The sequence below is a fragment of the Cucumis sativus genome, chromosome 6 (genome assembly GCF_000004075.3).
Source record: "Cucumis sativus cultivar 9930 chromosome 6, Cucumber_9930_V3, whole genome shotgun sequence".
Lineage (NCBI taxonomy): Eukaryota > Viridiplantae > Streptophyta > Magnoliopsida > Cucurbitales > Cucurbitaceae > Cucumis > Cucumis sativus.
In genome coordinates this window covers 24,640,789-24,667,080 of record NC_026660.2, presented here as the reverse complement: position 1 = coordinate 24,667,080, position 26,292 = coordinate 24,640,789, and the positions used below count along the sequence as shown (strand labels likewise).

At 29.7% G+C, this 26,292-nt stretch overlaps 2 protein-coding genes, 1 long non-coding RNA gene and 3 other non-coding genes across 6 annotated transcripts; 1 reads left to right on the top strand and 5 right to left on the bottom strand.

Moving 5' to 3' along the window:
• Positions 1-9,742: 9,742 nt before the first annotated feature.
• CPC-1 (bifunctional 3-dehydroquinate dehydratase/shikimate dehydrogenase, chloroplastic) lies at positions 9,743-16,714 on the top strand. Its single transcript, XM_004141926.3, has 11 exons — positions 9,743-10,327; positions 10,714-10,949; positions 12,310-12,415; positions 12,817-13,035; positions 13,396-13,742; positions 14,008-14,071; positions 14,286-14,394; positions 14,480-14,623; positions 15,489-15,637; positions 15,954-16,116; positions 16,229-16,714. The coding sequence occupies exons 1-11, from the start codon at positions 10,316-10,318 to the stop codon at positions 16,267-16,269; spliced, it is 1,590 nt and encodes a 529-aa protein (XP_004141974.1). The 5' UTR covers positions 9,743-10,315; the 3' UTR covers positions 16,270-16,714.
• A 503-nt stretch (positions 16,715-17,217) lies between these two features.
• LOC105435896 lies at positions 17,218-18,606 on the bottom strand. The gene is made up of 2 exons (XR_969855.2): positions 17,810-18,606; positions 17,218-17,582 (listed from the first exon to the last, which is right to left on the bottom strand). It is a non-coding gene; the product is annotated as an uncharacterized LOC105435896 (long non-coding RNA).
• LOC116404817 lies at positions 17,854-17,977 on the bottom strand. Its single transcript, XR_004217921.1, has one exon. It is a non-coding gene; the product is annotated as a small nucleolar RNA SNORD14 (small nucleolar RNA).
• LOC116404848 lies at positions 18,040-18,141 on the bottom strand. Its single transcript, XR_004217946.1, has one exon. It is a non-coding gene; the product is annotated as a small nucleolar RNA snoR99 (small nucleolar RNA).
• LOC116404818 lies at positions 18,297-18,421 on the bottom strand. Its single transcript, XR_004217922.1, has one exon. It is a non-coding gene; the product is annotated as a small nucleolar RNA SNORD14 (small nucleolar RNA).
• A 2,373-nt stretch (positions 18,607-20,979) lies between the features above and the next one.
• LOC101207587 (ethylene-responsive transcription factor ABR1) lies at positions 20,980-22,657 on the bottom strand. The gene is made up of 2 exons (XM_004141998.3): positions 22,320-22,657; positions 20,980-22,058 (listed from the first exon to the last, which is right to left on the bottom strand). The coding sequence occupies exons 1-2, from the start codon at positions 22,594-22,596 to the stop codon at positions 21,319-21,321; spliced, it is 1,017 nt and encodes a 338-aa protein (XP_004142046.1). The 5' UTR covers positions 22,597-22,657; the 3' UTR covers positions 20,980-21,318.
• Between the last annotated feature and the right edge of the window lie 3,635 nt (positions 22,658-26,292).

The following is a 26,292-nucleotide window of genomic DNA, read 5'->3' as shown; positions in this document are numbered from 1 at the left end:
TCCTGAAAATCGAATATCAAGAAGTTCTAAATTTTAACTTGTATTCAAGAGAAATCATCAAATGAGTAAATACTAGAGATTGTATAATACTAGAGATTGTATCTGCTATATTTATCAATATACAAAATTTAATTCCATGAAATACATTTCTCCGAAATCTCGTGTGAGCAACATTGATCTACCTTAAGTAAATGTAAATTTAGTTTGTAAATTGTTGAGCTTACATGGAGATTTTTTTTGTGAGGATTTGGATCTCTCCAAGGATATTTCTCTTCCAAGGAACAAAGTTAGTCAAGTTAGCTGATTAGGTCCATGTCGTCTCCTTTGTTAGGTTGGTGTAATTGGATTTATTTTTCGATATTAGTTCTTCTTCTAGTTTTAAAGTAGTGGTTAAAATTTCTTGTATTATTTTGAATTTGTTCTTCTCTATTTTAGTATTAGGATTGTAAAATCTAATAGTAAAAGTTGAACTTTCAAATAATAAAATTTGAATCCTAAAATTGATAGGATTGTTAGGTAACAATTGGGAAATGCATTTTGTTTTTCCGTCGACGTCCATATCACTTTTTGGTCACCCCAACAATGAGTTTTGAGACTACCAAAATTCTACCTTCATGATCGTCGTTGTCGGCAACCCATAGTTTCTTGAAGGGAATAAGTAATCATCAATTTCTCTGTTTCCTTATTCATGGAATGCAAAAATAATTAATTGCAACAAATCCTCTCAAATAAGAATAATTTTATGAACATAATCGGAAGTAGAAATAAGTAAATTTTATATTCTATTAACAAATATTATTGATACGATAGATTTTGTTATCAATATTTATTAATATATTTTCTATGCTATTATGTAAATATTTTAATTGTTATATTTAAAAGTGTTTCATATTTTTATCTAATAATTCTTGTTTACTCTAAAAAAAACGAATCTTAATCTAAATTCCTACACACTTTAAATATGTTTTTAAATACTTTAAATTGTATTTTTACATAATTAGTTTTGATTGTAAAACGCGGAGTTGATTGAAGATGGGGATAAATTCAAATTCATTCTATTAAATTTGGATGTGGAATTGAGATATATAAACTACTTTTAGTTTGAAAAGGGCGGATCAAATAAAGTGAAGCATATACTTCTTTGTTTTTTTTGTTTTTCAATGAAGTGAATATCCAATCTCAACTCTATAAAGTGATGTATACTTCTTTTCCTTTTTTTTCAATTAAAGTTATTAGAATGTTTAAAAGACAAAGTACATATGTATAGAGATATTTACGGGACAGAGTCGAGAACCATATATATATATATATTTTTTCTTTTGGGAAGGGGTGGGATCGAGGTCGGGGAATGTATTCCTAGTCTCCGGACCAGGCCTCGACCCCTAATTTTCAATAGGAAAAACTACTCCCAACTTCCTCCTCCATTTCTTGCTTTGTTCGAGGTGACCCTGCAAGTTTAATGGACATTTTTACACGTGTAATTATTTATATGGTTATTTACGATTATGATCCTAGCTAGAGTTTAGAGACATGCAATATATAAACCATCTAACCTAGTGACATCGTTTGTAGTCGAAAAATATTATATCTAAATAATATTGTGCTCTCTCTCTCTTCATGAACGTAGCTAACACATTATTGGTAAATCACTTATATATGTGTGGATCGATTTCTCTTTACGTTTCTTTTTATTCTTTACTTGTTGATTTTGTAACAATAGTTAGCACTTTAATTTTCTATCCATTTAGCACTTATTTATATTGACTAAAATTTTTTAAAAGGTTATTCTCATTTAAACACTTTTTGACAAAAACGGTTTAAAAATAAAAATACTTATATATATGACAACTCTTTTCTAAGTGTTTTTATATGCAAGTTTGTTTGATTTGTTATATTCTAAAAATATTTTTTATTATGTCAAAACACTAAAACGATTGTAAAATATAGTATGAACCAATAATTTAAATCGTGGTCACAAGAAGTTGATCGAGGGGACAATATGACCTGCAGAGGGCGATGGTAGATATGACAACATAGTGGAAGTAAGGCAATAGGTTGATGACTTTTGAGGGCGTTTTGGAAATTTTAAAAATTATACAAATTTTGAAGAAATTAACCATTAGACATACAAAATCATGTTTCTAAAGGTTGATTTTAAGCTTTTACCCTAAACCAATTTATTTTATAGACTATTTTCTTTCCAAAAGCTATTTTGAGTGGTTGTCAAGCCGTTCAATTTTTTTGCAAAATTAATTAAACGCTTCAAAAGTTAAACCAAACACACTTTTAAACACTTGAATTAAATAATAACAACAATAGAATTGATGCCGATCAAAATATAAATATATTTTCCATATAGCTTCACTAGTATATCACTCACTTTTGTACGAGAAAAGATTGGTCTCTTATGTTGTGGCCAACATTTCATTATGACTTTCGTTAGTTGTAGGTACTATATATAAATAATTCGTTAAACAAACTATAGATAGCGTCGTGTCGATATAATGTGATTGAGAGTATTGTAGGAAAGAATTTTAATTGATTTGGCTTTTGATATATAATGTTTAGTGGTATGCTATATGTATCACTTTGACCAATCCATTAAAGTGAAGCTTAACCATCTTGACCATGCAAAGGAAAAGAAAATAGGAGGCGTGGTTCGTTGGAGGCCAAATGGGTTGGGAATGAAATTAGTGAATGCCATTTTCGTCTTTCATTTCACCTTTGTAAATGGGGAAGTTATGATTTGCAACTCTCTTTTTTCCTTGCCTTTCAACATCACTATATGTGAGGTATATCTTCAATTTGGATTTTAATTAGCCCATTTTCAGATTTGATTCTTTTTTTGTTCATATCTTTCAAGAAAAAAACTTAATTGATCAGTTGAAAAGTCTTTCCCATTTTGTAATTTTTGTCTTTTGAAACCTTAACATTTAGTCTATGATGTGTACATATATTTCGTGTCACTTGTATGTTTAGAGCATTTTGGAAAATGCAATAGAATAAGTGTGTTTTGGGTGGTGGAGTACTTTTTATCGTATAATGTCTCTAATAATTATATTAAAAAGTATGGGTCACTTTCCTTTTTTTTTTCCTCCTTCCATTTTAACTCAACTAATGTTAAAATGAAAGAAAATTTTACACTGAAGATTATACCTGTGTTCTTAAAAAAAAACTCATTTTTAATCTATATGAAAAGGTAAAACTACTCGCATTAACATTCTATTTTAGTCTAGGTTTCTTCAAAAATAGAAAAAATCGATAAATTATCTATTTATACACTCCATAGAACAAAACCAATAAAAGATAAAATCATTACTGTTGATTAATGTAAGTATCAACCGTTTTATTTTTTACAAATGGTCTATATTCATGTGCTTTTTAATTTCACTATAAAATTTTCCTTAAAAAAATTGCATTGTTTAAGAAACATGAGTTTAAAAAGTGAAATTCATAAAATATATTTAGTGGCTCATAAACCAAAATATATAGTTTCAAGCACTAATCATCACATAAATTTATTTATTAATGATTTTAAAGGTTAAATAACCATAATCAAAATTCAATTCAATTTAATCTCTTTAAAATGATGCGTTATATTTTTTTCCATCATCCTCATACCATATTTTAAACTACTCGTTCAATTATTTGATTTATATATCTTTTCTGTTCTTTTAAAGATTACTTATTTTTTAGGATAAGATATTTGAAAATATACACAAAATATCGTTCGTACGATAGTGTTCAGCGACATATTAATAACGAAATATCATTTTCAATGCCTTTTTCCTTAAAAGAATTTTGATGCAAAAGTGTGAGCATTTTGGAGACACCCATGCACATAGGAGTAGATGGCTATGAATTGCAAGAACAGCCCAAACCTTCCCACTTGATAATATATAGTGAAATTGGATTATAGGAATATTGATAGAACTTAGCCTAAGTTCATGGTTTCAAAATAATATATATATATATATATGTTTATCTTTCTCCACAAGCCTAAACCATGGTTTAAAACAATGATTGGAATACCCATGCGTTTAGCTAATTACTAATTAATACCCTCATTTTCTTCCTTCCAAATAGATAATATCCAATATTTTAATTTTAACTAGAAAAAGTGAATTATTTCAAACTTAAAATCAATATTCAATTTATTAGTCAGCTTTATTATTTTAGATTAATTGTAACCAATCAACTATTCTTTTTAGTACTAATTATCAGCTATTTTGCATTAGGTTAAGTTACAAATACAATTGGCCAATAGTTTGCATCTATTTCTGTAACATCATGAGAAATCATGTGAGATTTTTCAATGATTTTATTTTTAAAATAAAGTTATATTAGTTAATTTTTTTTTAGCATACACTCGTGTTGATCAAGCATACATGTTTTTAACCTAAATTCAGAGATTTGAATCCACCCATGTTTAAATAAAATAATAAGTAAAAAAAAATATTAACTATTTAATATTTTTTTAAACTATAGATTAATTCTACGTTATATTAAGCTGTCAAATGATATTGGAGGTTAAGATATGATTTGTGTATAAAAAAATATTTTATAATTCAAAAACATTTAAAAAAATTAAAAGGAAAAGCAATTTGTTAGTAAATAACTTTGTTTTTTTAATCAATTAAACAGCAACAATATCGTAAATTATTTTCATATGATTTTTTATTTAAATCAAAATTAACCTAAAAATCCATTTCAATGGCAATTTAATTAAAATTGCTAGCATGTCATGTTCATTCATGTGAATATATAGATGAAAATTTATAATAAAATAAAAAACTATTTGCCATGTAATAATTAATATAATATTTATCAGAAATAAGTCTCAATCAAACTAAATAAATCATAACCAAGTATATATGGATAAGGTGAGCACATAACTCACTAGTAACTATATAAATGATATTTAATATGGATATGTTCTAATAACTTAATACATTTTCTTTTAAACACTTTTAGAAATGAGTTGAAAATTTAAAATAGATTATTTTATAAATTAATTTTTAAGAAATACATTATTTTAATTTGTACAAAAATACTAGTTTTTTCAAAATAGCTTTTTTTTCTTTTGACAAAATTAAACAATTTATAATCTAAACTTATTTCTTTCAAGTCGTTTACAACTCCATATCTCAACATATTTTACTACTTAAAATAAATTATTTAGTGAAAAATACACTGATTTTGGAAATCGATTTAATGGGTTTTAGTTATAATTTTGGAAAAGAAAAAAAAATCAATATTTATAAATTAAAATTTCAGTACATCGGATAAAATTCACTTACCTTCTATTTTTAAAGTAGTTAAGAACGTTATTGATACCTAAACTTTTACAAAAATTTTATTGATTGAGTTTTTATATAAGTAAAAATGTCATTGTAAAGAATGGAGCTTAAACCTTAGTTTTTATACTTAACTAATTAATATATATAATTAAGAGTATAAAGTTAAGGGAGATCAAGCCCCTTGTACAACGTTTACAAAATCAATTAGTGATGGAGTGTGATTTCATTTAATGAAGATTACTTAGCTAGCTTCATATTTAAGAGAAAAACTTATTTTGTAATGGTTGAGTCGAAAATCATGTGACATATAATTTACAAAATTAATAGAATAGTATAAAGTTAGGTTAAGTGGTATATCTATAAATTGGTCCACAACTTTGATGAGAGGAAAATAAGAGAGATTAAGCATGGCATCTAAAATCACATGCAATCGCCTTCTCCTCGTCTTGTTGTTTCTCTTGTGCTTCATTCCCCTTGCAACCCAAGGTAATGATCACAAATATGTTTTCTTTTATTCTCTTTCATTTTGCATACAAACTCTTTCAAAAATTCTCTATTTTCCCTCTGGGTGAGTTAATTTCTTTTAATTTCCAAAGTTTTATTTTTTTAATTTCTAAAATTATGCCACCATCAAGATTCGATATTACTTTCGTGTTAAAAGTAAATGATGACTATCAATTTTATATCGAACCATGACGAGAAAGGAAGTTTAATTTTTATACAAGATATGATTCAATTATATATGATTTGTATAGGAACATAGTTGTTTGGAGTGGATAATTGACTAATAATGTTTTTGCATCTATAGATGCTTAATTAAGTTATTGAAATTGCATTTATAAACCACAATTGAACTAATTGGATCATTAATTTTTCATTATTGTTAATTTGTCTTGAATTAAGAAAAAGACGTGGTTTTTTAATTTACATTAGAGTTAACCAATAAGACATCAATTATTATCTCGTTGATATAATTTGACCATCCACTCCTCGTCAAACTAAAAATTGTTGGTTAAGGTTGCGAGCACACGAACTTTACATCTCAGCCTAATTACTTTGTCTCTATTAAATACAATACTCAATCTACTTTTTTATTGATTCATCCTTTATCGTTTATAATAGGTTTTTCTTATTTACAGTAAATTTCTATCCAACATACTCGAAGTTAAAATAATAATAATCATCATAATATTTTGGTACATTTTAGAATCTCAAATATTCGAACTTGATGTAATCTCAAGCTTAATACAATAACTTAAGTTATGAATTTCTAATGTTTTTTTTTCACTACTTTGCAGGTCGAAATTTACCTAAAATGGGTTATACAAACGTTAAAAGTGAAGAGAGAAATGAAGAGTTAAGTCCTACAAATGATGATTCAGTATATCACCTTGATTACTCTCCACCCAAAAAGAACCGTCCAGTTCATAACTAGAACCACGACAACCAACCAATCAACTTGTTATATATAACATCTATATAAATATATATTTCTCTTTTTTCCTCTCTTTTATGGAAATTTTTAGTTCATATTTGAATGGGAGTGTACCTATTTTATTAGGAAAATTGTTAAAGATAGCAAAATATTGTAACTATTTATAAATATAGCCAAAAAATATAATTAATAGGCTATAAGAAGTTTGATGTATTTTATTATATTTCATAAATAATTTTAATATTTTACTATTTCGAAAAGTGTTACTTTTTGTTACTCATATATTACCTCGAGTAATAATCTACTCACTTCTATTTTTTTTTAATGTTTAAAATATATATCACTCCAAATTAAGTATATGAGTTAATATAATTTAACATTAAATGTATGTTTAAGTATTCTGTTAGACTGTTACATTTATTTTTTCAGATTGTGTTAGATAAGATGTTGAGAATATATTTTAGAGACATATAAGAATGCAATGTCTTAAAGTTTAAGAAAAAACACTATATTCAATATTAATTAGAAAACAAATAACATTGGATAGAGTGTGAATTCACAATATTTTACTTTACTATAGGTTGTCACTAATTCCATGCAGTAGACTTCACATCTTCTATTTTTTATATATATATACTACATTGGGTCTACATTTTTTTATATTATCATTATTTATATACATCAGTCCCACACATTTTACTTTTTCTCGTTATTTATATATACATACTCACATATAATATAATATTATATATATATTAAACATTCTAAGTTCTAAAAATATCTCTATTTATTAAATTAATTTATTTTATATATATATATATATATATATATATATATATATATATATATATATTTAAATATCTCGATCTTCAATCTTCAATTTTTATTAAATTCATTTTTAATTTAATTTAATTATTCCTTAATCAAAAGTATACATAATTTTTTTTCAATTTTCAATATTGTTTTTTTAAAAAACTTATTTATTAACAAAAATATATGTTATTAAAAAATATATTAAACAAATGAAAATAGTAAAAATAATAATGGAAGGAAGTTGAAGTAAAAGTCCAAATATGAAAAACTAACAAGGAATTAACATATCTATAATCCACCTCAACAAATCAACAGATTGAATTAAGAAAAAATTTCCACAATACCTAAGAACATGTGATCTCATTAAGCTGTAAAAAAAACTAAGCAGTCTTCCACATGATTTTGTAAAACGTTTACTATGTAGTAAGTTTTTCACTAATCGTCCCACACAGTACACTCAGAGCAACAACCTTTACCCCTTTGCTATGGCTCACACCTACACAAGTAAATGATCAAACTCCCCACGACTGCATTTCATATATATCTCAGAGTTGCCCTTCATTATCCCACAAAATAACCCATCCCACCACCCCCAGCCAATTACCAGCGTTGCAAATACGAAGACAAGAGTACTTATACTAAGAAAGATTGATTACATGGCGACATACACTTCTTTGATGTTAATGCTAAATAAACAAAATAAAAAATGACTGGCATGAGGTTTTTTAAAATATGAACATGACAATCTACCATCCTTACGTTGAAGATGCATAATCTGTTAATATATGAGACAACATTATTTTCAAATGTTTTATGTGGACTTATGGACAATCTTAGAAATATTGGTGTAAAATCATCTAGACTAGGAAAATAGAATGCTGTTTCAAAGGCAACAGGTTGCCGAACATTGAGGCAGTTTGTGATTCCATAGTCAAACACATATTTTTAGGCTCATTGCCATGGTGTATATCTCTTGTGGTAAAGACAAAAGGGGTGTTTTTTCTTAACATTTCCCACCATCCCTTTTTTTCTTCTCTTTTGAAAATGAATACAGATGTTATGTGAACTTCATAATCCAACTTAGATGGACCAGGGTGGTTGATTTATCATAACTTGGGACGTGCTTGCACAGTTAGTCTTAAGTTTGCTCCTGGTTGTGAGGGAGTGAAACTCTTGACAATATGTTTTAGGCTTAGAGCATTATATTTATATTTATGCATTACTAAATGTTGGTTAAGTCAAATTTTTCTAAAGTCTCATTGTTTACATAAGAGGTCAAAGTTTCTCATCTTGGAAGTTACCACTTGTATCTATATTTGTCGTAGTTTGAATACTTTTGTTTATTGCTTCTGGTGTTGCACTTCAAGTTTTGAAATCTCGCGTGGCTTCAATTTTCTATTTTCACTTTATCCTAAATGATTTTCCTTACCTATGTGTGTTTAACTTTTTCCTTTTTCTGGTTGGGACTTTTGCCACTTTACCAGATGTACTCAAAATATAAATATATGATGTATGTATATGTATAGTTTGATGTACAATTACTTCAAACTTCGGAATATATATTTGGCAATACAGATGGCCCAACACTGTTATGAAAGCGTATAAAGATGAGGCTGCCACTGGTCCAGTTCTGTGGGGGGAAAAAACCATTATGGCCCAGAAGTGTTAGGCACATAGGTATACATAAAGAGGCACTTCAACGCTATTAACTAACGATATCATCCAAGTGCATTTCAATGGTACTTAAAAGAAAGAAAGAAAAAAGGGTTAAATTATATACGTTTTCATAGTTTAAAAGGCACCCTTTTATATATTTTTAGTATAGCCTATATTTTTCTAAAAAAAGAAACCCAAAAAAACTGTAAGACACCATGTTTACTTTCTTTCTTTTTTTTTGTTCAAAAGTTATTAAAAAAAACAATTAACGTCCTTAATTTTGAGTGATAAGAATTAAAAATTTAAACTTAATCCAATTCAAACCCTAAATTCTTAAGGGTGCTTGCTATGGTTGTGTATTTGGATTGCAACCTATTGTAGTATTGCAGTTTCAAAGGAGATAGTAAATTCGATAACAAAAGAAGTAGACACCAAAAGAATTTTTGTATAGAAAGATGTAGGTTATACTAAAAATGTCTACAATTCAAAAATGGAGTAAGCGAGTTTGATTTCTGGAACTCTTGTTTGGTCTTTACCTAAATCGATTCAACATTGATTCAATACTTATTTTGGGGTTAGAACAAGAACAAGAACAAGAAACAACAATTTAAGTAACATAAATTAAAGGCTCCAAATCACCTTCTCTTATATTGGCAACCGGAGCCTGAAACTTAATTTTCATTTTTTTCTTCTGCTAGTTTTCTTCAATCTTGACGATGGCGAATCTAGAGTTGACAAGAACCATCATGTGGCTGCCACCGTTCTTGGGGCAAAGATGTCGATGCCAACCTAGGATCGACAAAATTCAGTTTCGTCTCTTACTCCACTCATCGTTCGATTCATTATCTTTGGGCTCCGATTACAATGTTTGAGCTAAATTATTCGATTACACCATTCTACATTTGCTTTTCAAGGACAGTCAATCATGGCTGGCCCTCCCCAATTCTTTTGTACTAATTTATTTGTTGCCCCCACCTACCCCCCCTGACGGCTTACCTATCTCCTCTTCACCATCCTTCTCATTCCCTTCTTTCAATTTCTCTCTGCCGGGATCTTAATCACATTCTCAACGCTGCCCAATTGCTAGATTTCTGACGCACGCCAAGGAAAAATGGAGTTTGGGGTAAATTCTGAACTGAATCTACCACACCCATGTTTTATTTCCTGCTCTTTGATGAGTTTTGGTTTCCTTTTTTGGCTTGTATGCTGAGAAAATGGGGTTGTAATGAAATGAAACTTTAGGCCTTTTCCATCTTGTTGGGATCTTTGGATCCTGAAATGAAAGCTGCTCGAATTTAATTGATTCGATGTCTTGGTTCTTGATTAACTGAATTTTGAATGCTTGACTATTGCACGAAGGATTAGAATGCCAGCCTGATAGGAGTTTATTTAAGCTTTTGTGTGAATTATGCCAGCCTGAATTTTGATTGCTGTTTAAATGCGTGCAAACTTACTCTTACAACTTCAACTTTGTGTTTAAAATTTTTTTCTCTATGGTTTGCTTTTCAGCCGGCATTTTCTGGCTTAGGCATCAGAACTGAAGGGATTAGCAGGAATTCAACACTTATTTGTGTGCCAATAATGTCAGAATCAATTGACAAGATGATTGTTGACGTTAAGAAAGCTGGAGAGAATGGTGCTGACATTGTGGAGATAAGATTGGACGCATTGAAGATTTTCAATCCCCATGAAGATCTTAAACTTCTCATTAAGGAGTCCCCTCTACCCACCTTATTCACTTACAGGTATCTTGCTGGTATTTTCCCCCCACAGCATTGTGTGCCCTTGTCCGATGCAGACATTGTATCACATTGTCATTCATTGCTAGATTGGGCCACGTGGGTCTACTAGGTCAATTTTGCATTGTTATTTCATGTTGGTCATGGTCAATACTCCTTTTCCCTACTTATATTTCAAATTTTGGCACTAGATGGATTTTACACGTTAATTGATTTATTGTATAGCTGGGTAGTTAGTCACTGTGCTGTCTTTTATTAGTTTTTTATAGCATCTTCTGGGCTTAAAACCTTAGTGTCAACTGGTTGTATAGGTATCAAATCACCTACTGCCCATAAGTATAAAACTTCAAATCTTAGGCTGTTATGTTTTTTAATTCAGAATTTAATAAAAAGAAAAGACTTCAGTTCTTGTTCTTCTTCTCCAAAGACTTCATCATTAATTGGCATTTGCCTTTATGACAAATTCGAATGTAAGTAATGGTTCATGGATATGCATTTGATTGATAAACTTCAAATCTCCGTTCTATGCTGGTTGATGTTCAAAATCTTTCCTCTTATGAATATGGCACTGAATTGCATCCTCCATGTTAGCTGATAGTTGCCTTTACTTCCTTTATTCTAATGAAGGGCATTGAGTAGGCTTGTTTAATCAAGGTTAAACTACTATTATGGTCCATTTACTCTGGAACTTATTCCATTTTAGTTTGTGTCCTTTCAAATGTCCACCTTTAGTCCCAATACTTTCAATCAATCAGAAAATTGGTCCCTGTTGTAAGTTTATGGTTAACTTTTTTTAAAAAAATTTAGTTTCTATTAGTCTCTTCCCTATAAACTTTAGAAGGATGTTCACATTGTGTGCTTTTATTGAATGAATTTCTTATTTATAGGGTAATTGTAATAGGTAACAATTTTATGAATAATAATTAACTGTGTAGCAACATTTTTTAAAATTTACAAATATCAGCAAATTCTTCTATCCTTGCAAGTCTATCGCAAGTTTGAAAATTTGCACATATCATTGCTAGACTTGACTATATGTGCAAAGTTTTTTAAAATGTTGTCGTATATGCTAATATTTTGATTCTAATTTTTTTATTTGCAATTGTCCCTTATTTTCTTTTACCAAATTTAATAAAAATGAACTTTAAACTAACAATAAGGGCCACTTTTAAGATATTTTGAAAGTACATGGACTAAGGTTGAACATTTGGGAATGTAGAGACTAAATTGATATTTTAAGCTTAATTAATTTATACAATGCAAATAATTTCATCAATCTAGCTTTTCCACAAATTTCATTCCAAACTATGTTTCTGTGTGATTTTAATATAAGTTAACCTTACTTCATGTTATATAAATCTCCCAGACCAAATTGGGAGGGTGGTCAGTATGATGGTGATGAAAACCAACGACTGGATGTTCTTCGATTAGCCATGAAATTGGGAGCAGACTATATTGATGTTGAGCTTCAGGTAGTTCATTACTTCATTATGTATATATCAGAGAAAACATTTCCAAATATTCAATATTAACATCAAGATGATATGTGAAGTTCGTAAATTCCATTCATTTAGAGAAACACACCATATCTAAAATTCTGAAAGAGAGATAGAAATTACATTCAGCCGTAGATCAGGATGGTACGGTGTCATAAAACACATTTAGCTATTAATACAATTTTTCATCATGTTTCAACAAAATTGGAAGGCTCTAGATGCTTTATCTACATGTTTTGAATCCTAAAATAAAAGGTCTCCAAGATATAGACCTAGTTTCCACAATACTTGGATGATAGTACAAAATAATAACCTCTACTTTGAGCAGGATTTGATTCACCAAATTTTGATTATTCTTCCACTATCTCTTTCTATAGGTGGCTCGGGAGTTCATTGACTCTATACAGCAAGAGAAGCCAAACAATTTTAAAGTCATTGTTTCCAATCACAATTATAAGAAGACCCCATCTTTAGAGGATTTAGGGAGTCTTGTTGCAGAAATCCAAGCAACTGGAGCTGACATTGTGAAGATTGCAACGACTGCATTGGATATCACTGATGTTGCTCGCATGTTTCAAGTACTTGTCTATTCACAAGTAAGTAGCACAATTCAGCCATACTCTTGATAATCCATGGATGTCAGACCTTTCTGGGCGATATCCCTAGCCTGATTCTGCGCAAAAAATATGCAGAATCATATTGCATAGAGAGGAAGTCATCTGTAGTAAACTTGATTATAATCAGATTCAAGTTCTATTTCAGTTCTTGAAGATTAGATTTGTTATTTTGTTATTTTGTTATTTTCTGATTTAGTACCATTAACTGTCATCGGTGTGATTTTGATGTATTGATTGAAATATCTACTCAGCAAAAAAGTAACATCTCGTGAAATTTTGAGTTTTAAAGTTCTTTCTTTCCTTTAAATTAGTTTTGATTTCTCTTACTAAACCCTGCAGGTTCCAATAATTGGACTGGTTATGAAGGATAGAGGATTCATTTGTCGACTACTTTGCCCCAAATATGGTGGTTATCTTACTTTTGGTACCCTTGAGGAGGGAATAGTTTCAGCTCCTGGTCAACCGACCATCAAAGATCTATTAAATCTATACAACTTCAGACACATAGGGCCTGACACTAAGGTCTTTGGCATTATTGGAAACCCTGTAGGTGACAGCAAATTACCTGCATTGTACAATGAGCTTTTCAAGTTAGTTGGTCTCGACGCCATTTATGTTCCCTTATTGGTGGACGATCCTACCAAGTTCTTAGATACTTATTCATCAAGTGATATTGGCGGATTCAGGTTTCAACTTCAACTCGCTTTCAAATACTTGTGTATTTATTAAATACAAATATCACTTTATTGCATTTTTCCTTGTAATTTCTTCTTTTCAATTGGTTGAAAACTTGAAATAATGAACAATTTTTCTTTACATCTCATATCTCTCAGATTCTGCAAATGTATATCATGTTGAATAAGTGATTGCTTAGTCTATGAAATGTCTTCAACATATATATTACCGACATTTTATTTTAACCTTCTATTTTTTTTTTCTTTTAAATCTCAGTGTTACAATCCCACACAAGGAAGCAGTATTCAAATATTGCGATGAGGTTGATTCAGTTGCAAAGGTAAACTATTGACTATTTTTTTTATCATTCTCTAACAGTTTGACCGTCTTCAGTTGGGTGCATACACTGATTATTTCCCCCTTCCTTTTGGGTCAAACTTTAAAGTAACACGCACGGCCGGTTTCTCCCTAACAACAACAACAACAACAATTTTTATTATTTATATATTAAAAAAAAAGGTCATGACCAGTGAAAGAGTTTTAAACTTTTGCAGGCAACTGGAGCTGTTAACTTTGTTCTTAGAAGACAATCTGATGGAAAATTATGTGGCTATAACACAGATTGTTATGGTGCTATTTCAGCCATTGAAGACGGATTACTCGGTTTGTGTGACTTCTATGTATGCACATTTTCCTTCTGTTTTTTCATAAATATAATTGTCTGCCATACCCAACTCTTGTATTGCAGGCTTGCATAACGACAGCTTCGCAGTCAGTTCACGCTTAGCTGGAAAGCTCGTTGTTGTCATTGGTGCTGGTGGAGTTGGCAAAGCTGTTGCTTATGGTGCAAAACAAAAGGGAGCCAGGATTGTAATTGCTAACCGCTCGTTTGGTAAGAATTTGATGTTTTAAAAAAAATAAAAAAAATCTCTATCTTGTGAAACTAGTTTCATGAATGAAAAAGTTACAATGTCAGCTGTTACTAAGTATAGTCAATAACTTTTGTTACCGCGCTGTCTTTAATCGTTATCTACTAGGAAATGGTAATGTCAACCATAAAAAACATAAAACTTGGCATGAGAGTACTCCCTTTTAGTTTCATCAGCATAACTTTAACACACCCTTCATTTTCTTGTAATTGTTGCAAGAATATCCTGCATTGAGTTGAGTAATTCTTTTCTTACCCTTCAGATTTTCTTGCCCTGATTTTTAGCATTTTTCTGTTACCCACCCTTATTTAGGTAAATCAATAACTCTAGTTTAAAGGAATGGGTTTTTTTTGTCAAACAAAAGAACAAAAGCAAAGCTCAAGAACAAACCATCATAAAAAAGGCCTCTTTCGTTGAAGAAGTTAGCCGAATAACAAGTAAGACCTGTTAGAAATACTCAAACAGTAGGCGTTGAATGGAATCCAGTCATAATCCAACCCTCCTCAAGATCTATATGACTCTAATTCTATTCTATTAATGTAGCAAGTTCCTCATTTTTTTAATAATGCAACACCTAAGCGGGAATACTTTTCTACAATAACCTTTTTCTTATTCAGAAACGATCTCTTTCCTATGTGTGCTCAGATTAGAATTCTTCCCAGCCTATGTATGATGCGTTATACCTTGCAAGCCTTCCCTGCCTTCTCCTTTTTGTGAAAAAGAATAAATTATCCCCCTTTTTTTTTTCTTCTCCCCCACTGACTGTTGGTTATTAACAATATCTATTGATTGAGTAGGATTTGACACTTTTCTTTCATATGCATGAAGATCGGGCTAGAGAACTTGCAGACCGTGTTGGGGGACAGTCTGTGTCACTTGCTGACTTAGAAAATTTTCACCCAGAGGATGGCATGATTCTTGTCAACGCTACGCCAATTGGAATGCAGCCCAAAGTTGATGAAACTCCCATTCCAAAGGTTTTTCATTTTAGCCATTTGTCGTATTGAATAAAACTGCCCTACAATATCTGGAATGAACCCAATCAAGATATACTGCTCACACATGCAAGTGCCTAGCATTTGGTGGTGTATTTGAAAGAGTAGTTAACCAATGAGAAAAAATCATATGCATGGATATCTTGTTGATCACAAGCAATTCGATCTGGCAAATTGAGATTAAGTTGAACTAAATTCCATTAGAGCCTTACACGCTCTTAACAATTTACACATTCTCATACTTCAATACCTGTTGTAAATATCAAAGGGAAAAGAACTAAGCGACTGTGTTTTGCAGCATGCTCTAAAACGCTACTCCCTGGTTTTCGATGCTGTTTACACACCAAGAATGACTAGACTCTTGCGGGAAGCTGAGGAGTCTGGAGCAGCTATTGTTCCTGGGTTGGAGATGTTCACCAGGCAAGCATATGAACAATATGAAGGGTTCACCGGCCTACCTGGTAAGAAAGTCAAAGTAACCTATTAGTTTTAATATATCTAAATGCATTTCCTTTCAAGTGTTTTGCTCCTTTTATACTTCATCTGAACTTTCTGTTTTCTTGTTAATTACAGCACCCAAGGAACGTATTAGGAAATTTTTGGCAGATAATTAATGAAGTGGTTCTTGTCCTAATTATTCTCAACTGGCAGTTTTCCTCCAGTTCACCATATTCAGTAAGACTTTTGTCATTGTATTGCAACGGATCTAATTCAAAGAGCCTGAAATGACTTTTTCAACTGCTTAGAAGAATAATGAGACGAAGATTATACTGTAGTCGATCATTTCCGTAGAACCATTTCATGCAGAATAGGGTGGAATAATATACTGATTCTACTGTATCACTGGTATTTTTATGTCAAACCCCCTTCAATTCCAACTCTTTCATCTTGAAACCTTGAGACAAGCGAGTTGAACCTGTAGGGTACTTCCCTTTTGAATCTTAGATAAACAGTTGCAAATATATATTGAATTGCCTAATTGCCTAATTGCCTAATTGATCATTGTACTATCAACTTGTCCTCAGAACTAATGATAATAGAATGTTATACTTAGTTTCTTGTCCTTCTGCCTTTTGGTTTAACACAATATAGTCACAATAATTTTCTTTAGAAAATCATACTGATTAGTGTAACGTATATATATATATATGATTTAAAACTCAATAAAATTTTGTCTCCGTTTCTTTCAGTTTGTTTTACTTTTATTTTTAACTATTGAACTAATAAAGTCTCAGGGCCACATTTTTCATGAATAGGATCTCTCATCTAATCCAAAAGAGTTTTTTAGATGGTCATGAAGATTTCTAGTCTGTATTTTACTTCAACAGTTGCAGGGAAAGATGATGTAAACTTTCATAAGGTTGTTGCTTTTTTGAACAAAACAAAATTGATTTTCCATGGTAGTTTTCAAGCTCACAATTCTTATCGACCATTGATTCTTCTAAATTTTACCTTTTTAGTTTCAAAATTTTTATAATCAAAAAAGAAAAAAGTCCCTAATTCCTAAAGGTCATTGCAATAACTTTTTATCATTTTAAATTAGAAATATATAATTTTCAAGATTAGCTCCATAAACTTACTTTTGTAACTCAAAATTTCATATAATCGTATACAATTTAAGATAAATTATTTAAGAAAGCTATTATTGAAAAGTCTAATTTATTTTTCAAAAAAAAATTGTGAAGTAAAAAGCGATTTATATTTTATAATGTCCTATTCGATGATTGTACATATAAAAATGGATTCTAAACACAAATTTGGTGAATACATCTAGTTTTGATTGGTCCATACCACCATTAATACCATCACTTAGATGAAAAACAATATGTTAGAACAATATCAATCCCATCTGCAGCTTCATTCTGGGAAGGATACCACAATCCAATTAAGGAAAATTAAGATTCCATAGGAACAGGCAACTTCAATGCTGCAAAAGCCCACAAATTCAGCAAGGTTATATGAGAATTCAAGCATTTTAAATTCAAAGAAAAAACTGAAGAAACAAGAAACGACCATAAACATTTTTCTGGTGTATGTTCTTTCGATAATGTTTATTGAGAAATAAGCCTTAGGATTTAAGTATATGACACTGAATTCCAAACAACAGAAAGCATGGTGAATGTGAATGTATAAAGGAATCAATGAATGACACACCTTTGATTTATCAAATTGGGTTTTATTTTTCATAAGTTGATAAGAAACTCAGACATCCAAGGAAGGAAAAAAAGCAGCAATAGCTCTCAAGCCTGGCGAAGGCGAAAGCTCTCAGGCGGCCACTGCGAATGTTCTGAGAAACAAGCCTTAAGGATATCATCACTGTTAAGAGTTCTCCAACGGGTAAAAGTCATACAAATCAAGCATGTAAAATCGAATAATGAAAGTGAAAATCTTCCATCCAGCAATGATCAGCAAGACATAATAGAAAGAGCTGACAAAGTGAAAAGGATGGAAATGAATATATGGGACTTTGTTCATCCCTAAAGCACTCAAAACACTACTACAGAGACAGACGCAAAGTCCCGACTAGTGAATTTCAGGGGAAATTTCAAAACCCAAATCCAAAATTCATAGAAAACAGAAAATTCCATATCCAGGCATTTAGATTAAATAGACAGAAACCAAAATGCATATTGTTCGTTAGAGTCTCAGACATCCAAGGAAGGATAAAAACAGCAGAAGCTCTCAAGCCCGGCGAAGGCGAAAGCTCTCAGGCGGCCACTGCGAATGTTTTGAGAAACAAGCCTTATAAATTTATCCTCACCGACCCATTACCACATTATCTACAGCACCAAGAGAGATTAATCAAGAGTCCATAAAATTTCAGAAACAAATGAAACAAAATCAAGAACAATCACGCAAAGAATAGAAAATTTTCTAAAACAAACAAATACAATAAAAAAAAAAAAAAAAAATCTGATGTAAAAGAACGACGGCCAAGAGATTGGGAGTAGTGAAGCAGAAGAGGAAGGGAGGGAGTGAGGATGGCTTTATAGTGTAAATTAGGGTTTTAAGAGATGAATTTTATTTGCTCCCTAATCCCTCATTTTCCCATTATTTCAAGCCCACCCTAAAACTCATTCGTGATTTTTTAAAACAAAAAATTTTAAAAATTAGATCTCATTTGTTTTAAAAAATCAATTTATTTGATTATAGAAACCATTGTTCGTTTTAAAATTATCTATATACTATTTTTAAAAGATCAATATTAATTTTGAATTTCATTTCCATAATTTGTTTTCTTATGTCGTGAAATAAAAAAGAAATTTTGAATCACTACCAACTGTTGAGTTTATGATTCATTTTTGTTTTTAGATTTTTAAATAACTTTTGTGTTTGTTTAGAAAATTTCTAAAGTTATAATAAGTGTTTTTTAAAATATTGAAAAAATGTTTTAATTTTGAATCTATAAATAATTCAACTTTCAATTTTATATCTAATAGATTTTTTTACCAGTTCAATATTTTAAAAATACACATAATAGTTACGAAAATAAGAGTTTATAATTTGAATAAGCAAAAATCAAATCTATGTCTAACAAATCAATTAATTTCTAAACAATTTGAATATATGATTTATTAGAAGAAAAAAAAAGTTTAAAGTTAAATCTAATAAAGTGCAATTTCGTATTATATTTTCTTTTAAGAGCGGAGCATGAGACTAGTTTGTACCTTGATATTGTTCAAATGTCATTTTTGACCCTCATCATGGTATTAAATTTATGGTCCAATGTCGATATTTTTATCGGTACTATGCTCACTTTCTTACTACGTCGTAAAAAAAACATAAAAATAAATCACAAAATATTATTAACCGGAATACCATTTATTTAAAAGAACACAAATGCCTCGTTTGATCTTAAACTTTCTTCCTCGTTCAACGTTATGTTTTTACCATTCTTCAAAAATATCTCACCATTTAGGATGATTCTATCAATGTTTACTTCATCATTCATATTACTGCCATCTATATATCTTAGTGTAAAGATTGGTATATGTATAAGAGTTAAATTATGATTCAAATAATGTTTGTGATGTTGGATGATTCACTGCTGTAATTACGTGTTAAAATAGGATTCTTTTGTTTGTAGAAATAAAAGTTTATATGGAATTCACATATGATATGGAAAGCAAGGAGTAAAGTACAAAATAAATGTGATTAATACAAACAAAAATCCACTTGACGGATCCAAACAGAAAATGACTTTTCATTATGTTTTCTCCATTGTACTTTCTTACATAAACTAAATCTTTTGATTTTTCTTTTATGTCATCTCATTGTCTTTGACCATTTTACTTGAAACCTCCATTTTATTTTTCTAATTAAGTTATATTTTAGATCATACGTCTTTTCTAGTGAATTTAGTCTTCAAAATACTAGTATATTATTCATCTTTTTAAATATTTTTTTTTTATCATCTATGACACTTTTACTATAGACTTTAAGAAGGGTTTGTTGTATAAATGACGTTTTAGTCAAAATAATAAAAGATAATTGTAATTGATGACTGTTTTAAGAATAATAATTAATGATATAGCAACATTTAAAAAAATTGTAAATATAGTAAAACTATTTGATAGACTTGTATGGTATATCAGTGATGAACTTCTGCCAACGATAGAATTTAACAAATTTTGCTAGATTTGCATATTTTTTAAAATGTTGCTATATGCTTAAGTATTTTGATTATAATTGCTAAATTTGCAACTATTCCAAATTGTTATATAGGGAGTAAATATTTTGCGATTTTATTATATTTTTTAAAATATCATTTTTTTTTAATTCTGTACCTAAAAATCAAATAACTAATATCAAATAATTTTCAAAAGAAACATAACTGAATTATGTGTATGTATTTGTGGAAACGGCCAAAAGATCTAGGATTCAAATCTCTTTGTCCCTCTAATATGGATCAAAGATGATTTAAACATAAAATAATTGGTTATGATACTTTGAAGTTTAAATTTGTATAGATATGTCTTTCGGTTATTACTTCGTACAATAAAATAAATGGAGACATATTCAATAATTTGATACTAGAGATGTTTTCTTTATAAAATAAAGCAAGTCAATTTGGTAATCTTTTTAGCTTATTATTCAACATTTTATTATAAAATTGTCATAAACTTTGTATTAGCTTACTTATTAACTAACCTATTTCAATTGGTCATAGAAATTACATATATTATTTCATTTTATAGGCTCACACACTTTTTAATTATAGTTGCTAAATTTATTATGATCAACAATTATATTTATACTAAACTTATTAACTTTTTGCAGAAAATTCAATATTGTAGATAATAGAAATAATAAAAATTGAAGAGTGAAGCAACAATAAAAGATATTCAATTCAAAATTGTGAATTACATTGCCTTACAAACTCACCAAACATCTTCTACAAAATTAATTGTTTTGGAGATTAATTAAAGAGTATTATTAAGTCTAATGCAAGTAGAAGATTGAAAAGGCTAATGTTTCTCATATTGAAAAAAAAATGATCAAATATAAAATTAAAACCAAACGATTAAATCCCCCATAAGAAAAGAAAAAGAAAAAAACCTGAATTTTCCACACCCTAAAAAAAAAGAGGAAAGAAGTCTAAACCTCAACTCTACTAATTCAATAACCTAACTCGACCGGAAATCCCAAAACAAATAACGTATTCATCCCGACGAGGCAGCATGATTGAAGAATTCAGACCAACCCGCTGTTGAATAATGTTCATTGTCGCCGGCGCTGTTCCGACGGCCGGGGAATGACAAAGGTGGGGAAGAAAGAGAAACCACCGGCGAAGAAGAAGATGATGACGAAGAAAATTGAGGATTAGACAGTCCGGCGGAAGAAGAATAAAATGAGGAAGCCATTGACGATGAAGACGAGAAGTGAATTTCACTGTACATGTCGATTGGCGGCGGTAACTGACCGTCGGAGAAGTTGAGGAAGTTCGCTGGCGAAGCATCGGAAGAGCTCTGCAGGTTGAAAGTTGGCCGATAACTAACAATCGGTTCGGAATGTGTCGGAATAGCCAAAAGGGTGTTTGTAGGACTCGAATTGGTAAAATGGGTCGTTTGAGATTCGGTGGTCGGGAGCTGCCGGAGACGGACATTTTCCGGGAAGTTGAGCTTGGCTTTACTGCCTCGGAACCGGAGAGCGGCTTCGTCGTAAGCCCGTGCGGCGGATTCCGCCGTGTCAAAAGTACCTAACCAAACTCTCGCCGCCTTGTACGGGTCTCGTATCTCGGCTGCCCATTTCCCCCATGGCCTCTGCCGTACGCCCCTGTATTTTCTTCTCGCCGGAGGTTCCTCCGCCATGGTTGTAATCTCTCCGCCGTATTCATAAACGGAATTTTCCACCGTTGCCGACCCTGTTTGTGGCCTTATGATTACTACATTGCTTGAATTTCCTGCAAAACAATGCCAATTTGTTCATCAACAACGGACAATCCTCTGACAGAAACGAAAGAAATTTAAAAATTCTCTGTTTTTCATTATTGAAATTAAAAGGATCCCAATTGTCAATGGTTGGATTATCGCCAAATTTCATTTTCTATATAATTCAAAGTATAATTACTAATTAAGCATGACAGAAACAATATTTTTTAATCCAATTCATTGTTTTTATAAACAAATCAATTAGCACTTGATATAAGCTTAACATCAATTACCTGAAATAACGGAGGATGGTGACCAAGCTGAAACAGAGCCACCGTTTTCCAGCGCCAATGTTCGGCCTCTCTTATAACCACCGCCGCCGTGAAGAGCGGAAGTTTCGGCGGGAGCAGAAACAGAGGAAGAGGTCCATGTGGAATCATAAGAAGCATCTCTGTCCGGCGTGTCGCCGGCGACGACGTGGGTGAGAGCGGAAACCATAGCTGACATCTCCATCTCTCTGCTGAAATTCAAAAACATTTCTGAAGCCTTGTTGTCCTCTGGATCTGCCATGCAATTTATTTCATCAAAAATTGAAATGGGTTTTTCTTTTTCTTCTAATTCTTCTGGAGAGAAAGATTATATATAAAAAATAATTTGGAAAGGATGTATTGTGATTTTAATTTTCAAAGGCGTTTACATTGGAATGAACGCGCCGCCAATGGAATGAAGTCGGTTATTTTGAGTTGAGAATTCTTCTTGTTGAAGTATTCCTAATGGATTTTGTAAACAAAAAAAGAATTTAATTTTAACCTTCTATTTCATTTCTCTTCCTTCTTCCTTCTTTTAGACAATTATCTTCTACTTAATTGATGAAAAAACAATCCTACAACCCCTTTAATTATTATAATATTAAATTTGAATTAGATATAAGAAGTAAAAATGTAAAAAGAGAAGCTATCAAAACAAATAAACAAATTTGTTTTTGAATTTAAGAGTTATAATAAGATAAAAATGAGTATATTATGTTATAAAGTTGAATGAATGAACTATACTAATTTAATTTGAATAGTTGATATTACAAAAGAGAGTAGAAGTATTAGAAAAGTGAAAAAGAAGGTGCACGTGGAAGAGAAGAGTTGAGGCGAAGTCAAAGCAAAGCAAAGGGAATAGGAAAGAAATGTGAAGGTGGATAATGTGGTTCCCCACGGGATACACTCGGCAATGCCGACTTCCCCTCTCTTCTCTTTTCTTAATCATATCTTCCTATTTAATTGTACATTTTGTTTTTATTTATTATATATACACACACTTTATGAGCTTTACCTAAAAGTGGTTACAGTATATAAAAGAAAATAATAAAAACGGTAAAAAACAAAATATTTATCAAATATAATGAAGCTAATTCTTAAAAATAAAAAAATTGGTAAACTGTTTACCGTGTAGATGAAAATTTTAATCCAAACTCAAAATAAATACTTTCCACTTACTTTCATTTATATAAATTCTCATATAATGAATTTTGTCATAGAGTAGTTTTGTATTATATAAATTATGTAATGAATTTTGTCATATAGTAATTTTGTATTATTGAGTGTAGATAATTTATTCTATTTTTAAAAGTCTCAAATAATAGAGAGAAACAATACATTTTTTTAATAATAATTGAAGTAGCAATTCATGTTTATAAATATACATATTTACAGGTTATTTATAGTTTTAAGATTTAATTATTATGGAAAATTTATGATACATTTTTAAAAATAGTAAAATAAATTAGAATATTTATTTTAAAAATAGAATTAGTTGTAGTGGTAAATATTTTATAAAATCTACTATTTTAAAAAAATTTATTGAATTTATCTATAATTAATCTTTTTTAAAAATTGAATATCAATTTTTTAAAATTTACTCGTTTGAACATGGTAGTTCATAAGCATATCAGGTCCAAAATTCCTGCTTACATGCACAAAAGTTTATTAATCTTAACACCAACTTTTAGGTTTTGGAGTAAATAGTTTTAAATTTTGAAATACAATAACTATATTGCTATAAATGAAATTAGTTGAAAATCTCAATACAACAACATTAAGAATACTCAAACCTTTTTATAAGATAAATGACATACTCTCATTTCAATTTGATTTTGGGATAAAATCACGTACTATCAATTATGATATTAGAATACATATCAAATCAAAAAGTTTGAAGTCTAGAAGTATAGTTAACGATATTAACCGATTAAATTTATACAAATTATGATGTTAGAACTAGTAAAAAATACCATTCTTAAATTGAGAATATGGAGAGAGAAATCAATTACAAAATATAGATTAATTTACGTAAACTTTTTTTTATTTTGATGAATCTTAATAAAAAGGAAAATAGTAATTGGAAGATTTATTATGATTTTTTTTATGGACATTAACAATTAAGAAAAGAAAAGGAAAGAATGATTGGTTAGGAGAGCACCGACCAAAGAATGAAAAAGAGTGACTCACCTGATGTTTGACTTCTAGTCAAACCTACCTTTTCTATTTTATTAATTTATTTTCTCCATTTTCTAAACGTGATTTTAATTCAATTTACGTCTTTTATGTATTCACTTTTGCTTCTTTTTAAATCCATCTTATGTAGTGATTAATTCAACTTTAAAATGATTGTCTAAAATTGAGACTCTTCTGAATTTTACAGCTTCAATGGTGTAGTTGGAATCTTACTTTTAAATGTGTGCATTAACATGTTGGTGAATTAAAGATAGGTTGAGTTGGTAAAATAATAAAAAATGGCATACAACATATTTTGTCATTATAATTTTAATAAATCATTAAAAACATCTTCAATACTTTGGAATTAAACTGTTGCCAAGTTAATATTAAACCTCTAAATTCAATCTATATGCATGGTTAAATATGTTTGCTGGGTTTTTTCATTTATAGTTTTTTTAAACATATTCGCGTTGATCTTAAATGAAATTATTGTTCGTTATTTTATTAAATTTGATAAAAACTAATTTGAAATGTTATTTTTTATCATTGTATTTTAAAACTTTTTTATTTATTTTATTCTTTATCTTCAAAATAATAATATTTATGTGTCTTCTTTAACACCGTCAAATTATATATTCACTTTCTTTTCTTAGATGAAAATTGTTGTAATTAATTAATTTATAACTAACAACGAAGATTAATTACTTCGTCAAAACTCTTATCGTTCTAAAAAAGTTATTAAAACTTAAAACTAAATTTAGAAATGTGAAAGAACATAAACTAATTTGTATTTAAATTCCACCGATTCAACCACTTCACATAAAACTAATTCTTTGACTAATTCAACTAAAAAATAACAACAATTACAATTGTATTTAAATTTAAACGTTAGACAGTAATAGAAAGAATTCAAATGAATAAAGTAGACATTCATTCGTTCAAAAGTTTCTAAACTACCAATTTTATGTTTAATAGATATGAACAAAATTCAAAATACATGTATATTTTAATTTTAGGTCTACTAAAATCATAAAATTTTTGTTTTGTATGTTGTAAATTTTAAAAACAACTAAAAGTTCGACAACTAAATTTAACTTAAATGATAGCTAAAAAAATAAAAATCCAACAAGAATTAAGCTCAATCTTCTTATTTTTAAAAATTGGATATACAAACAACTTCTATCCATACACATCCAAGCATGCGCACTATATATAATATAAAAATACACACTATCCTAAGAAAATGATATATTGTCCAAAATTGAAATAGTAATTTGTGGTAAAGCAAAAACAAATGGAGATGTGAGCAATTACACATTATATTACAAATTAATTAAGCTCTAATGAAAGTGATTGGAGGAGAAAGAGTTAAAATCACTTTAATTTAAACCCTTCTTCAATAGCTTCCCCATTTGACAAGTAATAGTCTTTTGATTACGTCCAATAAATCTCTTCATCTTCTAATGTATAGAAAAAAGATTTTTGTTTTCATAATTTTTTATGATGTATTGATTGACGTATTACAAAATAGTACATATGAAAGTGATACATGTAGAGATGTAATTAATAATCGAAAGTTGACTAATCAAATCTAATCAAATTGATCTAATTTTTTTTGTGCGCTTTACAATAAGATTTATTGTATGAGTGATGAATAACTACGTAACCTTCTTAAACAACAAATTAATTAAAGTTGTATTATAAGTTGCTAATTTTGACCACATTTTCATTTTCATTTTTTCTACATATCTAACAAATTTGTGAGCAACTTATACAATAT